Source organism: Lacerta agilis, chromosome 8 (genome assembly GCF_009819535.1).
Source record: "Lacerta agilis isolate rLacAgi1 chromosome 8, rLacAgi1.pri, whole genome shotgun sequence".
Lineage (NCBI taxonomy): Eukaryota > Metazoa > Chordata > Lepidosauria > Squamata > Lacertidae > Lacerta > Lacerta agilis.
The window spans coordinates 74,223,590-74,242,945 of record NC_046319.1 but is presented as its reverse complement, the minus strand read 5'-3'; the positions used below and the strand labels follow the sequence as shown (position 1 = coordinate 74,242,945).

Below are 19,356 nucleotides of genomic sequence, written 5' to 3'. Positions count from 1 at the left end.
TCCTTAGTGATATGTTGGACTTAGTGGGTTGGACTCAACGCCTTTTAAGGTCCTTTCTAATTACCTGATTCTCTCGTCACACTAGAACTTCAGGTCACTTACTGAAGTCAAGTGGCAGTAAATTCAGGATTGGACAAAAATACAATTTGCTTCATGCAGTGCATAACTACGGAACTCACTGCCACAAGATGTGATGATGGCCATGACTTTCAAAGGGGAATGGAGTAGTTAACGGAGGAGGGGGAGTCTGGATTCATACATGCTAATGGTAACATCAGTTTTCTGAGTGCCTTCTACACACAAGAAGGAAGCATCAGTGGTGGAGCTTCATGCTTTGGCACCGGGGGGATCTGGCACGATGGCACCCTGCTGGGATTGTGCTGCCGGGGGCGGTGCGCTCCCCCTGCACTCCTCTTCCTCCACCAGTGAGAAGCATCCTCGGGTTTGCAAAAACCCTAGGCTTGCAGCAGAGTAAAAGCAAATCTTTCGAGGGGAAACAAAAACCTAAACAGCTCGCGAAGCAAGCATGCTCAGTGGTGACATTGGGAGGGCGAGATGAAATTGAGCATCCTGGCTGGAATAGAGTGACTTGCTGGCGGGAACCTTGAGCAGGAACACTCAGTGCTGCAACACTTTGTTGCAGGACTCCCTTGCCACCTGCCTGTTAGGCATAGTACTGAAATAGAATACCAGTTGCTACAGCCATGCAACAGGAAGGAAGGACTCTTGCTATCACACCTTGCATTGCGGGATTCCTAGGAACACCTAGCTGGAAGCAGGAGGGTGAATTGAGTGGACCTTTGTACTGATTCAGCAGGACGGTTCCTGTTCACTGCATCCCATATTACCATGTGTTTGCTGCCAGAGGTTGTTACCCTGAAACACGTTGATTGCGAAGTCTTTATTTTGAGAGATGGACTGCATGGATGAAAGTTGCTTCCCTGCCCTAAATGCAAGGCAGCCCAAGATAACCCTGCTGTTTTTCAAGTCACGTTTGCTGAGATTAAAACTGGCTTTCTTGTTGAAGCCTCAAACAGACATCAGTCCTAAAATGGATTTTCAGAGGAGGTAGCAGACTTAATAAATTAGGGCGGCTCGCCTAGGTCTTAATGTAGTTTTCAGGTCACACCTGAAGATGCTAGAATGAAGAAACACGAATGGCAGATTCGCGCACCCCCCCTTAATATATGTATATACAGCAGTTCCCTAGATCTCTAGATGATGAGGCTCCGCTGCATTTAATGACTGCCATTGTATGCCAAGATGATTAAGCACTGCCTCCCATCACCATGGCTTGATTTCTCTGGCAGGGCATGCTTAAATCTCCATTTATGTATTTATTTCCTGCTGTTAAAGGCACAGGAGCAGAGGGCAGCAATAAGATTTGGCAGCCATAAACCAGGGGGGCAGTGGCAGAGTGGCATCTTAAAAGCCCTCTCCAATGCTCTGCAGAACTTAAAAGAGAGGAAGAAATTGTAGCTCAGTTGATAAGAGCACGAGATCCTTAATTTCTGGGTCGTGGGTTCGAGCCCCGTGTTTGGTGCAAGATTCCTGTACTGCAGGGTGTTGTCCTAGATGACCCTCAAGGTCCCTTCCGGCTCACTACGAATTCTGTGAAAACGGGCCACCGCCCAGCCAAGCACCTGGGTCTTCCGAGTGCCTTGCCACCTTTCCTTCATCAGCAACTTCAGCCTGCTTTGTCACCATGGCAATACCCTGCGCTCTCTCTCTCTCTCCATCCTTCTGTTGCCGTGGTGATGACCTCCTCCTCTCTCCCCACTCCCCACCCCATGGGAGCCAGATGGAAAAAGCAATCCGATTAAATTAGCTGCGTCAAGAGGCATCTTTCGAGTTATAGGACAGTGCCAGACAGTGGGGAGGATGAGGTCAGGACAGAGCTGAAGCCTCAGAAGGGAACTTGGGGAAGAGAGGAAGAGCAGTGGAGGGCATCCCAGGTCAAGGCTCTCTCTCTCTTTATTATTATCCACCAAACCCCAACCCACCGCAATGCCACCTGCAACCAGCCATCCTCACTTAGCTGTTTGCTGCGGTGTTGGGAGAGGCTGCTTGTCTCCCTCCTGTGGCCAAACACAGAACAACAAATCCATCCTTAGCTAGAGTCTGAATTTTGTCTCGCACATAGGAGTCACATAGGCAACATTTGATTCAAGCATGATGCCCAGCTGTGTGCTCCTCCCCGCCCCACCCCAATTTGCTAAGCAAGAGTAGCTGTCTCCCCATCAGCAAAGCCACAGCGGATCAGATGAACATGACAGTGGCATTTGGATCATTTTGCTCCATATACCGTGCAAGATCTTTAATGCCTAACGACTTAATAAGCAGCCCTATAAAAGTTTTGGCTGAGAGTCCCAGGGGTCAGGAACCTTTTTCAGCCATGGGCCGGTCCACTGTCCCTCAGACCTTGTGGTGGGCTGGACTATATATATATGGGGGGGGTGAACGAATTCCTATGCCCCACAAATAACCCAGAGATGCGTTTTAAATAAAAGGACACATTCTACTCATGTAAAAACACGCTGATTCCCGGACCATCTGCAGGCCGGGTTGAGAAGGCGATTGGGCTGCATCCGGCCCACGGACCTTAGGTTGCCTACCCCTGGCTGAGACCATATCTAAAGCACATTTTCCTTTCTCTTGGGTTTTCTTCTCAGAGCTAACTGGCACATTATGAAGGATCAAGTTCTGGGCTGCATCACTTCAGAGGGAAGTGGGGCAGTTCTTTGTGCATGCAAAAAAATTAAAAATAAATGCTATAGCCAGCAGAGCGAGGGTGGAGCTACTCTAAAGCTTTTTCTACGGCATTGGTTCTGCCACACTGGTTTGGTAGGAGAGGGTGGCAAGGGTGGCAGGTAGGCAATCAAAGAAACATTTAAACATTGCAGTGCAGTGCAGTATAGTATGGTATCAAAATATTATTTTTTGTATTATATGGATAGATACCTTTTCAAACAACCCTAGTTCTGATCCAGAGTCACCGTTCGTTGTGGCACGAGCAAATTTTTATTCTGAAAGTGTGGCCCAGAAGGAAATAAAAGTTTGAGAGCCACCGCTCTCCAGTGTGTTCATGTACTTAGTAAGAGGGGCAATAATACACAACAAACGCAGGTTTCCACTTCCACTCTGAATTGGTACAGCCCAGAATTTCAACACCTTTGTCTCACCACTTCATTCTGCGTAATGGGCAGGCGGGCTATTTATTGTGCACCATTTCTCCTAACAGAAACACAGACACACAGAGATATATATATATATATATGTAATGAGACTGCTATATCTCATATATTAAATATTCCACTTCTGGTTTTTATTTGTTAAATCGGTTTTTTTTCCTCCTTGTTTTTGTTGGTTCACACGACAACACAATCCCAAAACAGGAAGGGGAGATGGGACAGGACAGACTACATCCCCCCCCCAAACACGGGTGCTTCGTGTCCCCACTCCCCTCCCCACCCAAAACACAAAGAAAATAAAGGTTTGTTGAGGGGGGGGGGAGGACACACAGAGGTGAAGCCGCCTCACCCAGTCAGAAGCCAGAGAGGTCCCTCTCCTCCCTCCTCAGGGTAGATGAGGAAGGGCACATTTTCTCTTGGGGAGGGGGCTATGGCTGAGGTCTCTGCTCTGTACTGGGTTGTGGGCCAAGGAAATGGGAAAACGGCCGCCCAAGGGGAGAGGGTGGTGTTCAGCACCAGTGGGAATGACTGCCAGGAGGGTCCCCGCTTCCTCTCAATGAGGTACCTTGGGACAGAAGGGTAACAACCTGGCCCCCGCATACACACACACAGAGGAAGGGGGGGGAAGCTGCTGTCTTGGTCCTATGAGAGCAAATCTGTACATGCACAGGAGAGGGACTCTGGACTCCTGGGTTTCATTTACACATCTAGTGGGAGTCCGAGTCGAGAGGGGAGGGGTGCGGGAGCCAGAAGAAAAGGGGACGAGAAATCCTGGCGCGTTTTGTTCTTGGTTTTTGTTGTTTGCCTTTGTGCTGCAACACTCGCCACCCGACACACGCACCCCCCAAAAAAAACTTGATAGGAGGAGGGGGGCCAAGGAAGCGTAGATGGGCGGTTGAGGTTCATCCATGGCTGACCTCTGTTCCCCTCTCGTGCACACACACACACACACACACACACACACACACACACACACACATATCCCCCACAGGAGCAGGGTAGGGGGAGAAAATGGGAAACGACAAGGGTAGCGGAGCAAAAGGAGTTTCCCTCCCCAAACCTGGGGGGGTCAAAAGCTTTACTACTGCTAACCAGATAACAGTAAACCCCCACCCTCCCACCTGAAACCCTGTCCCGTTTGGCTCACATAATCCGAGGCATGTTGTTTTGGGGGGGTGCTGCTGGTCCCCGGGTTCATTCCCAGCTATGGAAGGGGAAATTTGATGTAGGGGCAATGGTTGGCGGGTGAATATGGGTTTTGCCGAGGTAAATAAATATTGCCCCATGACCCCGTTTCTCTCTCTCACACACACACACACATACCCATGCCCCCTCCCCCTCCCCCACCAGGCTGCTCCGAAAAACTAAAGGAAGAATATGGCAGAGAGCAGAGGTTGAGGTGTGTGTGGGGTGGCGGTTTTCCCTTTCCCACCACACCCCTCCATCCTGGGACATGTGTGCAGGATGAGACAGGATGGCTTTCCTATCTCAGCCACCGGGGTCTGGGGAAATGAAGGCGGAGAACGTGGTTTTGTTGTTTCTGTGTCCGAACTTATGGATCCTGGCGTCAGGCTGTTTTCTCTCTCTCACTCTCTCTCTCATAATTAGGCAGGGGGGACAGGCAGAATTTTGGAGGGGAGAGCACTCCCCCTTAAGGGGAGACAACCAGCCACAGACAAGGGAGGAGACTCAGTAGTAGGTTTCTTTCTCCACCCATCCTGCAAAACAAAATAAAAAAACCAACATGAGCAGGCAGCGGTGGCAGGCAAGGTTCTCCTCCTGTCGTCGTCCCCAACCCTGCCTCCATCCACAGGTCTCCCACCCATCCGCTCTCCCTCTGTACCCCCCACCCAGAAGATGATGGTAATCCTTATTACTAGGATAAATTAGTCACATTCAATGGCTCTTTCTAATAAAGTCAGGGGAATCTCCAGAACTGGCCAGGAGATGGATCAGTGAAAAATTAAGGCAGGAGATGGGTCAGAGAAAAATTTAAGTGTGCCCTGGGCCACGTGAGAGGTTCCTGATGGTGCAATGCCATCGTTGGGTACAACCTGTATTATTCATCGTTGTTGCTATTCTATCAATAGGTATGGTGTTTACTGAAGAAGACAAGTCCCTGCCCCAAATAGTTTACAACAAGCTTCCTCAACCTCGGCCCTACCAGATGTTTTGAGACTACAGTTCCCATCATCCCTGACCACTGGTCCTGCTAGCTAGGGGGTCATGGGAGTTGTAGGCCAAAAACATCTGGAGGGACGAGGTTGAGGAAGCCTGGTTTACAATCTAAAATATCGACATAGGGGAGATGTGGGAACTGGGGGGCAGGCATGAAAAAGGACAGCAAGGGAGAAAGTTCAGTTTAGATGGTAAGCACCTTGAGTAGGGGTAGGGACCTCTGTTTTCTTTATATGAAGTTGTGATGTCTATAAATAAATATGTTATTAAAATAAAAATAGGGTGCCTACAACCCTCATTTCAAACTCAACTCAGTTCTACACAAAAGCAGGCCCGTGGAAATGAATGGATCGAAGTTAGTAATGTCCATTCATTTCAGTGGGTCTGTTCTGGGTGAGGCTAATAGTGGGCACAGCCCCAGGGATGGGGAGCTTCCCGCTTCGACACCATCTCCCCAATACCCCTCATGCTCCGCAGAGAACTCCCGACTCTCCCAGCCCCACTCACCTCCTGGGTTACGGCGCAGTATAAGTTTACGGATTTCATCATACACAAAAATGAGGAAGCTGTAAGGGAAAGCGCAGAACCACCAGCTGGGCCTGAGGAGAGAAGGAAAGATCAGCAAAAGGGCCAAGGAGAGGATGGCTGGGTGTGAGTGTGTATCTGTGTGTGCCCACAACAAGGATTCCCAAGACTGAAACAGACATCCTGGGTGTGATCAAGCCTCCTCCAAATGAAAAGTCCTTGTGCCAGAGATGGAAAGACTCCTCTGCCTTGTCTGAAAACCACGTCCGCACCATACATTTAAAGCACTATGATACTGCTTTAAATAGGGATGCGGGTGGCGCTGCGGGTTAAACCACAGAGCCTAGGGCTTGCTGAACAGAAGGTCAGCGGTTCGAATCCCCATGATGGGGTGAATTCCCATTGCTCGGTCCCTGCTCCTGCCAACCTAGCAGTTCGAAAGCATGAAGTGCAAGTAGATAAATAGGTACCACTCCAGCGGGAAGGCAAACGGCGTTTCCGTGCGCTGCTCTGGTTCGCCAGAAGTAGCTTAGTCATGCTGGCCACATGACCCGGAAGCTGTATGAGGGTTCCCTCGGCCAATAAAGCGAGATGAGCGCCACAACCCCAGAGTCGTCCATGACTGGACCTAATGTTCGGGGGTCCCTTTACCTTTACCTTACTGCTTTAAATAGTCATGGCATCCCCCAAAGGATTATGAGAGCTGAGGTTTGCTCCAAGGGTGCTCAGAGAGCTACAATTCCCAGAGTGGTTTAACAATCAATCCTTCTTCACAGGGAACTCTGTGGAATTGTAGCTCTGTGAGGGAAATGGGGGTCTCCTGGCAAACTGTCAGCACCCTTAACGAACTACAGCTCCCAGAATTCTTTGGGGGGGAAGCCGTGCCTGTCTAACACAGTATCATAGTTCTAAAAATGTATGGTGCGAATATGGCCTAAGGCAGGGATTGAACCTGGGACATTCTACATACCAAGCAAGATGCTCTACCACTGAGCCACAGATCTGTACTCACTTCAGGGGGTACATTCTCAGCGCCACATCCATGCCTGGGCAGTATGACAGGAAGGCGGCCAAGGCAGTCTCCTCAAAGAGACCAAAAATAAGGATCTTGTTTCTGAAGGGGGAAAGAGAGAGAAAGTGAAAGAGAGGCATAAACTTGTGTTATAAGTCACCTGTTGCCCCCCATTCGCTTAAGGAGAACTGCCTGATATTCCATTGGAACCTCCATTTTTGGAAACTAACCCATTTCTCTGCTGTGATTGACAGGTGAGTGCCACCCCCTGGGGGCTGCGCAGTTGGCGTTGGCCCACGCCAGGGCCTTTCCAGTGGCAGCCCCACCTTTGTGGAGTGCCTTCCCTCAGGAGGCACCTCTTGCTTCCCTCATTGTTGTCTTTCAGGAGAAATTTAAAAACAATCCTGTTTACCTAGATGGCTAAAAAAACACCACTGTTCCTGGCAACCCTGAGATCCATGTCTTTAGAAAGTTTTAAATTGTTTTTGGAAAGTTTATTTAAAAAAAACACAAAAAAACTAGCTTGTAAGGGAGCCTAAGGGTCATCTAGACAAAAAACCCTGCAATGATTATTGATATGTTTGCTCTCCTGGGCTCTTCCCAGAGGAATTTATTTAAATAAATGAATGAATAAATAAATAAATAAATACAATATTTCAAAACCCAGACATGGCAAACTCATCCAGTGTGAAGGGAAAACTTGTATCCTTAAACATGTAGAAGTCATGCACTAATAGCCAATCATAGAGTTTTAGTTGGAAGGGACCCCGGGGGTCATCTAGTCCAACCCCCTACAATGCAGGAATCTGTTGTCCAACACAGGATTTGAACCCACAACCCTGAGATCAAGAGTCTCATGCTCTCCCAACTCCATCTTCTTGTAGGGTCCTTTCACACCTTGTGAGCTCCCAGATGTTGTTGGGTCCCCACCAGCCCAGGGATTATGGGTGTTGCAATCCAGCAACATCCAGAGAACCATAAGATCCCGACTCATGCTGTTGTACCCTCCTGCTTCTACAACGGATGAAGTTGTAAGGCCCACAACGGCAGTACCAACCCTACAGAGGACAGTGCTCACTGTGTCCTGGAATAGATATACAGCCGTACCTTGGTGGTCGAACTTAATCCGTTCCGGGAGTCCGTTCGTCTCCCAGAACCATTCAAAAACAAAGGTGCCGCTTCCGATTGGCTGCAGGAAGCTTCCTGCAGCCAATCGGAAGCCACAGAAGCCGCATTGGAAATTTGGCTTCCAAAAACACATCTGGGTTTTTGATGTTCAGGAACCGAAACGTTTGGCAACTAAGCCGTTCAACATCCAAGGTTTCACTGTCGTAGCTTGACAATGACCAGCAGAGAGGTCCTTTGACGTGATATTTAAAGTATTTTGAAAATATAATGAAATCATGAGATTTTCTCATATTAGAAAATACACTTGCCATGCAGGTACAGTCATCACCACAGAGCCAAGTTTGACTGCACCTTCCTAACGAAGTCACTCTTTGTGGCATGTTCCAGTTTGCTGCCACGTAATGTGTGGGGCACCCTATAGCCACCAAAGTGGGTTGGAATCTCTAGGGATTCCTCGAACCTTGTATGCCAGGGGTTCCTGCCTAGCGGTCACATCCTTTGAATCACGGATGTATAATAAGCAAAGCCTTTATTTTTCAGCTGCGGATTTGGGACACTTCCCTCTGTCATGCACCAAACTTTGAAATGTGTACCGGCCTCTCTTCCACAACCCCCCCCTTTTTTTCCTGGTGTCAAAACAGAATTACGGTTTCCTAGAGCAAATGGAAAATCAAGCAGCCTTACCTCATGCCCTGCTGGAAGACTGAATTCCTTCTGGTTTTGCAGATGATCAAGTCAGCCCACTGCACCACCACGATGCTGACGAAGAAGGCTGTGTGGCAGGTGAACTCTACCACTTTGCGCTGTTCGTAGGTCTAGGAGCAGAGGGGGGGGGGAAATCAATAGGGCACCGGGGGAGGGGGACGACGACCAGAAACCTGCAACCCTGCCATTCTCACCCGCCACCCTCTCTGTCTCTCCAAACCAATCCCTGCTCAGCCTTGTTGAAATTTAGGATTAAATCATATATGATGCAGGTGTGCGGCAGGTAAAAATGCACCTTGGCTGAAAGTGAGGGTTGCAGGCACTGCGGCAATCATTGCAAAGCCCACCAGGGGCACCAGCATTTGCAAAGGCACCACTCAAAGTGTTGCTCCTTTTCCTGCATGGATTGATTTCAAACCACACAGGCAAAGGAGAACAGTCACCTGACACCACTGTGCCATCGGGTGTTTGAGAGGTGGGAAGGGAACCTGTGGCCTGGCAGGTGTTGGTAGATTCCAACCCCCATCACCCCTGACCATTGGTCATACTGGCTGGGGCTGCTGGAAGTTGGAGACTAGGGGGGCCATGGATTCCCCACACCTGCTCTACAACACAGGTTGCCCTGTCTGAGCCCGGTTTAAAAGAATTGTTTAAAGTGCTAGGCATCATTTTCATCTTTCAAGAAACACTGCAGTGTAGGTCTCATTTCTTCACATTTCACAGAAATGGAACTGAGTTTGACAGAGAGGAAATGGCCCAGGGCATCCCAGTGGCACTGCAGTGGCAACAGGCTTTGTGGGGACTTCGGAACAAGAAGACCCTCAATGTGGGCCCCATTTTCAGTGGGTCTATCCCCCACATTGCCTCGTCATTCCTGCCACCTGCTTGTTTGCCAAAAATCAGGCCCTGAGCGGCTGGTTCTCCTCCTCACAACCACAGCCACTGACTAGTTATGACTAACACTTTGAGTCACAAAACATATTTTCCTGCACCAGACCAAAGTTGATCATTCTCCCCCCTCCCCCCCGCTCCCTTTTATGTATTGGACCCAATTCAACTTCACTTAACGCACTGGCACTCTGTTTAATTTCTGGCAACTGCCCACTGCCAGAAACATTCATTTGCTGCAGTTCCACTAAATGCCCAGCCTCGCTCACAGCTGTGCAAGCAAAATGGGCTCCCTCTTCTTACCCATTGTTGCCCATACGAATCTTCCAGATCGTTGCATGTCCGGTCATCCCAGTTGAGGCGGATGCCGACGAGAACAGATGGAAGGAAGCCGTTCTCGGCCAAGATCACAAAGTAGGAGAAGAAACCGCCCAACGCCTGAATCATTCCTGCAAAAAAGAAGCGGAGAGTTGGTGACTGGAAGGGCAGAAAGCAGGGAGACCCGCAGTCGGTGGAGCCAGAGCCCTTGATAGGCAGAGTCAAGAACCAATGACAGGTGGAGCCAACTAATTATTGGGGCGGGCTTTCCCCCCCACCCTCCTGTGTTCTGCAAGGGGCAACATTGAGATTGAAGAGGAGCAAACTGTCAGAAAGCGCTACCCCTTGGAGTGGCAATAAGTAATAAGGCAGGCAGGTGGGGGCTTTGTGAGGGCAGGCTAAGCTTGGGGGGGTAATGCCCCACTTGCTCTAATATACCAGCCTCTGCTGGTCCATGCCCTTCAATCACAAGATTCCCATTTCAGCCACCTTAACGCTTCTAATCCTCCTTAGTCTCATGTCTAAGCCTACATATTTGCCCTGTGGATAAAGCCACAGGTCATTAGCCCGCATGCACAACGCGAATGAATGCCTTCCCACAAGACCCACAGCAGCTACAAAGCTTCCCGGTCTGCTTGGCCAGAGTTTGCTTCTCACTCACCACAGGAGACCAGATGAGCAGCTATTCGCAGACCTAACCATTTTGGCAACGGAAGCATGTAATCTGGAATCCGACGCGGAATTAAATACCCACCTTGAGTAGTTAACTGCTGACCCGAACTGCAAGAGGCATTTATGTAAGTGTGGGAGGGACCTGGGAGACCACTGGGTTCAGATTCCAACTCGGCCATGAAGCTCACTAGGTCCGTAACTCCTTCTCGGCTGTGCCTACCTCACAGGGTTGTTGTGGGGAGCAAAATGGGCCTAAATGCTACCTTGAGCTCCTTGGGGGAAAGGTGAGGCATACATGTAATAATAAAAGAAATATGGATAAACCAGATTTACATGTTGCATGGTCCTCCAAATATCATAGGAAGCTGTCTAGGGCTGGGAAAGAACCCTGTCTGAAATCCTAGAGAGTGCTGAGCTGGATGGACCAGTGGCCTGATTCAATAGAAGGCAGCTTTCTATATAAAGCTGCAGTCCTGCGCACAGTTACTTGGGAGTAAGTCCTATTCTCACTACTCTGAGAAATATTTCTGTCTTTGCCACAGAGCACTTGCCTTGGGACGCATGCTTATTTGCATTCATTTTTTTTTGTGCAAATAATTTTTATTGGTTTTCATGTAAATACAAGAACAACCTATGACTCCACCCACAACCCAAGAATCTCTGTGGAGAGGATACTTTAATTGATAATGCATAAATAAACGTATTGCTGTGTACTGTGTGCTGCATATGGAACTTAATAAGAACATACCACTGGACAAAGTTACTTGCGTTCCTGGGTCCCATTTCTGCCACTGGGACCAGTAGCCAAGCACCTGCATGTTGGCCTGATTTTCAACACCTGCCCGATTCATCCCCACTCCACTCCCTTCTCCACCTGGGGGTGCTCAGCCCTGTTCGATGGCTGTCCCCCGTTTAGAAGAGTTTGGATTTGATATCCCGCTTTATCACTACCCAATGGAGTCTCAAAGCAGCTAACATTCTCCTTTCCCTTCTTCCCCCACAACAAACGCTCTGTGAGGTGAGTGGGGCTGAGAGACTTCAGAGAAGTGTGACTAGCCCAAGGTCACCCAGCAGCTGCATGTGGAGGAGCGGGGACGCGAACCCAGCTCACCAGATTACAAGTCTACCGCTCTTAACCACTACACCACACTGGCTCTCACCAATCTGCCCGTAGGCCATGCTGATCAGCCTCTCATTCACCAGCTTGTCAGTCCTGGGGTTTCGTGGCTGTCGCTTCATGATGTCACTCTCAGCTGCTTCGTAAGCCAAGGAGATGGCTGGCACCTGGAGGAAGAATTGAGAGGGTCGGCAGGATTGCAGGGCTGGGGGGCTGAAGTTTTTGGGTGTAGGTGAGGGGGTGGGGAACCTGTGCTAATGGATCACCTCCCATCAGCCCTGGCTAGCATGGTCAATGGTTAGGGATGATGAGAACCGTTTGAGCATCTCTCAAATTGGGGATATAGCATTCAGCGACAGAACCGTGGGAAGTTCCAGAATGATTTTTCTCTCTACTTTTGCTCAGAATGAGTCTGGTGTTCAGAGGCAGCCATTTTGTCAAATTGGCAACACGAAGATTTGAGCCTCTGCCTCCATGTTCAGATTGTAAAAAGTAACACACGGACAAAGTGCTTTTAGGGAGGCCTTCCCTAGATACATCAACCAGTTTGAGCATCATGGTTTCTTTGCCTCAAAGGAACCTGGGGGCTGTAGTTCTGCAATGAAATGACAGAATCCTCTGCACTCTGGTAAGAACTACAGCTCCCAGGATTCACCGAAATATAAAATCTTTCCCAGGTTCAAAGCTAGTTTCAGTTAGGTGTGTGGGGGGGAATCCCTGCATGCAGAAATCTAGTTATAAAGGAGAATATTTCAAGACAAGTGTTTAGAATCTCAACTTCTCCTTGTCTAGTTTTCCTTGTGCAGGTATTGCTTTCAGGTAGGAGCACTCAGAGATACTACCCTTCCTCACACACAGTGGCACAGTTGAGTAACTTCTACCATGCAGTTCACACGTGGTTTATGCCAGGTTTTAGTTGGGCTTTTTGACACAGAAGTGAACCAGGGCTCCTCCACAGAGCCTGAGTCCAATCAGAAGATAGGTTGCAAAGAAGCAGCAGCAATGGGAATTCGGGAATATCTGGGTACTGGATCAATGCCCTCCTGATGGTGCAGCAGTAAAACTGTTAGCACATCTGCAAAGCTAAGCAGGGTCTGGTATGGTTTCAAATTGGATGGGGAACCAGTGTGTTGAGATTCCTGCATTGCAAGGGGGAGTCAACCTTTTTATACCTGCTGCCCACTAATGCATCTTTCTTGATGGTAAAATTTCCTTACCGCCCACCAGTGCTCAATGGAAGGAGAATTCAGCTTGTGCCGTGGAACCCCCTACCGCCCACCTAGAATCCTGAAATGCCCACTAGTGGGTGGTTGGGACCAGGTTGACAACCCCTGGCCTAGATGACCTTCGGGTTGGATTGAGCTGGGAAAAAATTGTGTCTGTTTGTGAGGGGAGGAGACTCACCATGTCAGTGCCCAAGTCAATGCAGAGGATGGTGATGGTACCCAGAGGCAGAGGGATGTTGGCCATGATGAACAGCAGGAAAGGGGTGATCTCAGGGATGTTGCTGGTCAAGGTGTAGGCAATGGATTTCTTCAGGTTGTCAAAGATCAGGCGTCCTGGCCGGAGGGAGACACATGGGCGTAAGGGGGAGAGACAGGGGCCACAGCTGGGGGGGCAGGGGGAGCGGGATTCCCAAAAGTCAGAGCAAGCCAGATCTCCGCACCCCTCTTCCCCTCTCCCACAACTCAATCGCTTTAGGAACAGCGCTTTCCAAACTTTTCACGTTGCTGACACACTTTATAGACATGCATCGTTTCGCGACACGGTAATTCAGTTTTACTAGCAAGCCGGAGGTTAAACTAACCCCTTTCCGGCCCCAGGAGGGGCATGGGGAGCATTTGCGCAACCCGCCTACACATTGCAGCTGACACACTGATGTGCTGCGACGTGCAGTTAGGAAAGCTCTGCTTTAGAAGGATCTTGAAATGAAGAGGCAGGATAAGGAACAATTCCTCAGCCAATCCACTAAGAACGGTTTAAGAGGTGTTGCCTTTAGGTACCGAGAGGGACGTAATGCGCACAGAATATTTATTGAATCAATTTAAATAATAAATTTGCCCTAGTTGCCTCCTGGAGATTTTCAATGAGAAGTTGCACAGACATTTATTGGGGATGGCTTAGATCAGGGGTAACAAATGCAGTCCCTTCTGGATGAGACCTGCAGGTACACGGCAGTATATAAATGCTAACAACAAACAAACAAACAAACAACAACAACAACAACAACAACAACAGATGTTGTTGGAACTACTGGCTGGCTGAAATTCCAGAGTGTTGCTGCCAATCAGTGTAGACAATACTGAGCTAGATGGACAATCTTCCTATATAGTCCAACACCCCTTGGGGGCCATCGCCCCTGGCTGAGGTTATGAAAATCCTGTTTATAGGATCCTGCCAATGCTAGTTCTACTCAGAGAAGACCTGTTGAAATGAATGGGCGAGACTAGCTTACCTCCATGAATTCCAGCAGCTCTACTCTGAGTAAAGCTCAGCTGCTTACAGCCCTGCCATTTTAGAGTCTCCCCCACGCCAGAAGCAAGATTGAAACTGTGCCTATATAACCAGGTTCTGCTCACACCCTCAGCGCTCGCTGGTTATGAATCCACTTCCCCTCTTCACTGCATCCAGCAATCCTCAGAGCTTACCCTCTTCGACTCCAGTGACAATAGAGGCAAAGTTGTCATCTAAGAGGATCATGTCGGCAGCCTGCTTGGAGACGTCAGAACCGGCAATGCCCATTGCCACCCCAATGTCGGCCTTCTTCAGGGCAGGGGAGTCATTCACGCCGTCGCCTGTTACAGCCACAATCGCACCCTATTGGTGTGGGGGGAGAGAGAGAAATACACACTCAGAGCCAGAAGAATGCCCAGAAGGCATCACCTATGGGAGAGAGAGATGGGCAATCACCCAGCCGCTCCATCCAGGGATGATTTCTGTGGAAATAATGGCAGTAGGATGTGTTGCCTGTGAGCCTGCAGTGGGGTATATCATCATAAGCCTCACTCACATAGGTTGCTGGCTTTTAAAAAATGGGTCATATAAGCTTTACCTGCTGATTTTTGCCGAAGAGCAGGCTGGGTAATATTTTGGGGTGAAGGATGTCATTGGCAACCTTAAGTTCACACAAACTTCCAGGCGTTCCCAAAATGGTACTAATGGAAGCCTGTGTGTGTGTGTGTGTGTGTGTGTGTGTGTCAGTCAGTATCTCTTATGGCACCCACAAAATATCTCAGCAAATTTCCCTTCAAAAACCCACAGGGCATGAAAGACCATTCGCTCCTCCTGCTCAGTCCCTGTTTGCGCTAGCTCGGCCTCTCCTACATGCTGACTGCGGCGGCCATTTTGTGTTATGTCACCCCCCCCCGACGGCAGCCATTTTTTGACCGGCGCCCATGGCACCTTCCTCAAAATTCCAAACGCGCCCAGTGGCTCAGAAAGGTTGGCAAGCCCTGTGCTAAAATGCCTTGGACTGTACTGTTTTATAGAGGCAGGTGGGGGAAATCATAGGGCTGAAAGCTTCCGCTTGAGGCAACTCCCTCCACATTACCAAGCCAGCCAAAGAAGAAAACACTAGGCTAGAACTCTTCTCCCTGAGTTTCTATGCACAGAGAGATTTGGTAATGCATGGCTGTAGTTTGCCCAAAACTCTGAGAGTCGTTATGAGACCTCTAGTCCCCTCCCAGAGTCACAATTCCCAGAGTTCCCTGTGAAGAGGGATTGTTAAACCACTCTGAGAACCGTAGCTCTGTGAGGGGGATAGGGGTCTCCTAACAACTCTTAGCATCTTAACAAACAACACCTCGCAGCTGGATTAGTTGGTTGTGCTCTGTGGGGCCAGTTTGGGACTCCGCCGGATGTCCTTACCTGTCTCTGGCAACCTTCCACAATGATGAGCTTCTGCTGTGGGGAAGTCCGGGCAAAGACAATTTCCGTGTGGTTCTGCAGAATCTCATCGATTTGCTCTGTGCCCATGTCTTTCAAGTCGGTGCCATGGATCACACAGGCTTTGGCATCTCTGGATGGGCAAAAAGATGGCGTCAAGGTAGTAAAAGATGCGCCTTGTCATCCATACTCAGATGCAGGGCTGGCCTCACCATGAGAGGAACCAAAGGGGCTGGAGAAACCTTCTGTTACAGAAATGTGAATATGCTATAGAAGCTCAATGAACCAGGCAGGATAGGAAAAGTAAGAAGCAACTAGCCAGCCTGGGACCTGGACTATAACTCTCATCATACCCAATCATTTGCCTGGGCCAACGGGAGTTTTAGTCCAAAAGGGCTAGGGGAAGCTGGTCTATGATCTCTTGTGGGATAGCAATTTAGCATTCTTTTGCTATGTTCTCATTCCAAGCAGCTCCAGCTTGAAATCTCCACTGCGGGCTTAAACTGGCTGAACAGTCATTCCTTCTCTCTTGGGAACTGTAGTTCTCTGAGGGCCCCTGCCAAACTGCAAGTCCCAGAATCCTCGCAAAGGGAGGGGGACAGGGAGAGAGAGCCATAACAATTTAATAAGGTACATCCGTATTGTAGCTAGACAGAGTTAGATGCTCTAATACCATGTGGCTTCTCATTCTGGTATTTGCCAAGCTGAGGTTTGCTTAACTTCACGGAGCGAACTGTTTGTTCCTCCCACACCCCAGCCAATGTTCTTCCAAGTCTCCCTCCTCCTCTCTGCCTTGGAAGAGTTATTTGCTTCTTGAGCCATCTTCCCAACCCCATTATGTTTGGCTCCAGCCTCTGCCCGCTCTACACACCCACACACCTTGACCCATCTCACCTGGGGTTGACCTGGCTGACGGGGATGTTCAGCCGGGCAGCAATGTCTTCCACGGTCTCGTTACCTTCAGAGATGATGCCCACACCTTTAGCAATGGCCTTGGCTGTGATGGGATGGTCACCTGTTACCATGATCACCTGGTGAGGGAAGAGTGATGGTCACCAAAGGAGTCCCAGTGTAGGGCAAAGGAGAAGGCTGGCTAGCTAACCAGCAAGACTCACCTGGTCCAATCCGTTCCATCCTAAGAGCTTACAGGGCAGAACAAGGGGCCCCTAGGGAGGCCTGGGTGGTTGCCGGCATGATACCAGTTCCTTCCTGGTGCCTCTCTCAGTATGTATCTCAATCCTGATACAAACCCAAGGTGCCACAGCCTCTCTGGCTGCCATTTGGTTTAGCTGCTCTGATGTCACGGAAGGCCTGGCAAGCCTCGGGCTAATCAAGTGACTGCTCAGAAGCAAAAGAAGCCCTCCAGTGGCATAGGAAAGGGGCGGGGCGCCCCGGGTTCCAGGCTGGAGGGGGTGACACTCTGGGTGCCCCCCCCCCAGCGCGATGCCCCTCGCCTCCACCCTCGCCGGAAATAGCAAAGCGTGTGCCGAGGTTAGCTGTCGGCGCGTGCTTTGCTGCTTGGGCTGCGGGCAGATGCGAGCCAGGGAGGGGCATCAGCGGCCCACCCAAGAGAAGCCCACCCCTCCCCTCTGCCCGCAGCCCAAGCGGGAAGGAACAAAGCAAAGCACTGAGCGGGCACCACTCGGCACTTTGCTTCGTTCCTTCCCGCTCAGGCTTCTCTTGGGCCGCTGACGCCCCTCCCTGGCTCACCTCCGCTCGGTAGCGCGCATGCGCAGCGTTGTTACACATGCATCAAACGTAGTGACATTGCGCATGCGCGCTACGGAGTGACTCCGCCTCCGGGTTTGCCGCCCCCGGGTGGCGAAGCGGCTTCCTCCGCCCCTGAAGCCCTCTGATTCTGAAGCCTATGGGCGAATTTGAGATTTGGGAAATGAATGAGCTGCTTATAAGACACGATTGCCCCTCCACAGAGACAAATGCAAAGGATCTCAGGAGAGCTGCAGAACTCCAGAGACGCACTCCGCAGTGGGCCAGTCACGCCTTCCCGCAGCAGCCAGTCACTTTGCTCAAGGGGGAGCTGAATTTTTGCATCTGGCACCTGCAACTCAGTTTCAAGGCAAGCGACACCGCATTACCTTGATGCCAGCGCTTCGGCACTTGCCCACAGCATCGGGCACAGCAGCGCGGGGAGGATCAATCATGGACATGAGCCCAACGAAGCAGAGGTTCTCGGTGGTAAAGTTGACATCGTCGCAGTCGAAGGCAAACCCTTTGGGGTACTGTTCCTCAGGCATGTAGAAGTGGCAGAAACCTGGAGGGTGAGAAGGAGGCAAAAACCCCTTGGAATATGCCCTTTGGATGCCCTGTCGCCAGGTGCTAACTTGAGAAATGAAGGTGTTTTGCATGCAGAAAGTCGCAGGTTCAATCCCTGGCATCTGCAGGTAGGGCTGGCAAACCGCCGTGCCCCCCCCCCCTTCTGAAATCCTGGAGAGCTGCTGCCAATCGGAGTGTGCAATGCTGAGCTAGATAGACCAATAGTCTGACTCGGTATAGGACAACTTCCTATGTTCTTATGGTCTGCGATGTTTCTTTTTTAAGGAGCTTGAAACTTCCAAATCCATGGGCACAATTCTTTATGCACTCGAAAGCTACTGGTGCCCAGAAAACCAGGGCTTGGAAACTCTGGGTTACTGCTGAGCTCAGCAGGCTTCTTACTGGCATTGTAGTGGCTTCTTAATCTCGAATGAAATTTGGCACGCAGCCCACCCTGTCCACCTCACGTTCTCCAGGCCTCTTCCCATCTTCCCCCAGGGAGCCCATTCCCCGCACCTCTCCGCAGCCATGCATACCTAGCACCCTCTCGCCAAGACCTCCAAGCTCCAGGTAGGCATTCTGAAAAGCTTCTTTCATCTCCTCGTCAAGGGGCTGTTCTTTGCCTTGGAAGAGGATGGTGGAGCATCGGTCCAGGATGCGTTCAGGTGCGCCCTTCATCACCAGCAGGTAGCGGTTATCGTTGGGGTCCTCTGTCTCGTGAATCGAGAGCTGCGGGACAGAGGGAAACAGAGCAGTAGCATTCCTATTTGAAAACAGTGCACCCCGTAGAACCAACCTGTATCTTAAACACAAAGTAAGGTGCAAAGTTATTGACTGCACCACTTCAAACGTTTTTAAATTGTCGTTCATTTAAAGAAGTTCCCCGCATGTAGTAAGCTAGTTCACCAGCGATAAGGGCTATTGAGAAACTGGATAAGAGGAGAAACTGGATAAGAGGAGACCGCGAGGAGGTACAATAGCCATCTTCAAATATCTAAAGGGCTGCCACGTGGGCAATAGAGCAAGCTTGTTTTCTCTTGCTCCGGAGGGTAGGACCCAAACCAATGGTTTAAAGTTACATTAAAGGGAATTCCGACTAAACATCAGGAAGAACTTTCTCATGGTATAAGCTGTTTTACAATGGAGCGGTCATCTGTCCCGGATGTTTTAGTTAAGATTCTTGCATTGAAGGAAGTTGGACCAGATGATTCTCAGTGTCCCTTCCAACTCTACGATTCTATAATTATGTACTATATTTCTATGAGTAATGGAGCGATAGGGATTTGTATTTAAAATTAAAATTGGGAGAACATTGAATCCTACGTCCTCAGTCTAAAGTGGTTTAGCAATCAATCTCCACCCCCACCCCCCCCCCCCCCGGGGAACTCTAGTCATTGTAGCTCTTTGAGGTGAATAGGAGTCTCCAAGCAACTCTCAGCACCCTTCACAAACTACATCTCCCA

The 19,356-nt window shown here is 49.8% G+C and overlaps 1 protein-coding gene across 1 annotated transcript in view; it reads right to left on the bottom strand.

Annotated features, from left to right (window-relative positions):
- Window positions 1–4,780: 4,780 nt before the first annotated feature.
- Window positions 4,781–19,356, bottom strand: part of ATP1A3 (ATPase Na+/K+ transporting subunit alpha 3) — a 31,839-nt gene continuing 17,263 nt past the window's right edge. The window contains exons 12-23 of the mRNA XM_033158322.1: window positions 18,430–18,622; window positions 17,716–17,891; window positions 16,514–16,650; window positions 15,602–15,752; window positions 14,383–14,551; window positions 13,139–13,293; window positions 11,778–11,901; window positions 9,931–10,076; window positions 8,719–8,849; window positions 6,907–7,008; window positions 5,877–5,968; window positions 4,781–4,909 (exon numbers count right to left, since the gene is read on the bottom strand). Coding sequence (XP_033014213.1) covers window positions 4,881–4,909; window positions 5,877–5,968; window positions 6,907–7,008; window positions 8,719–8,849; window positions 9,931–10,076; window positions 11,778–11,901; window positions 13,139–13,293; window positions 14,383–14,551; window positions 15,602–15,752; window positions 16,514–16,650; window positions 17,716–17,891; window positions 18,430–18,622 — 1,605 coding nt within the window. The 3' untranslated portion in view covers window positions 4,781–4,880. The remainder of the gene's footprint in view (window positions 4,910–5,876; window positions 5,969–6,906; window positions 7,009–8,718; window positions 8,850–9,930; window positions 10,077–11,777; window positions 11,902–13,138; window positions 13,294–14,382; window positions 14,552–15,601; window positions 15,753–16,513; window positions 16,651–17,715; window positions 17,892–18,429; window positions 18,623–19,356) is intronic.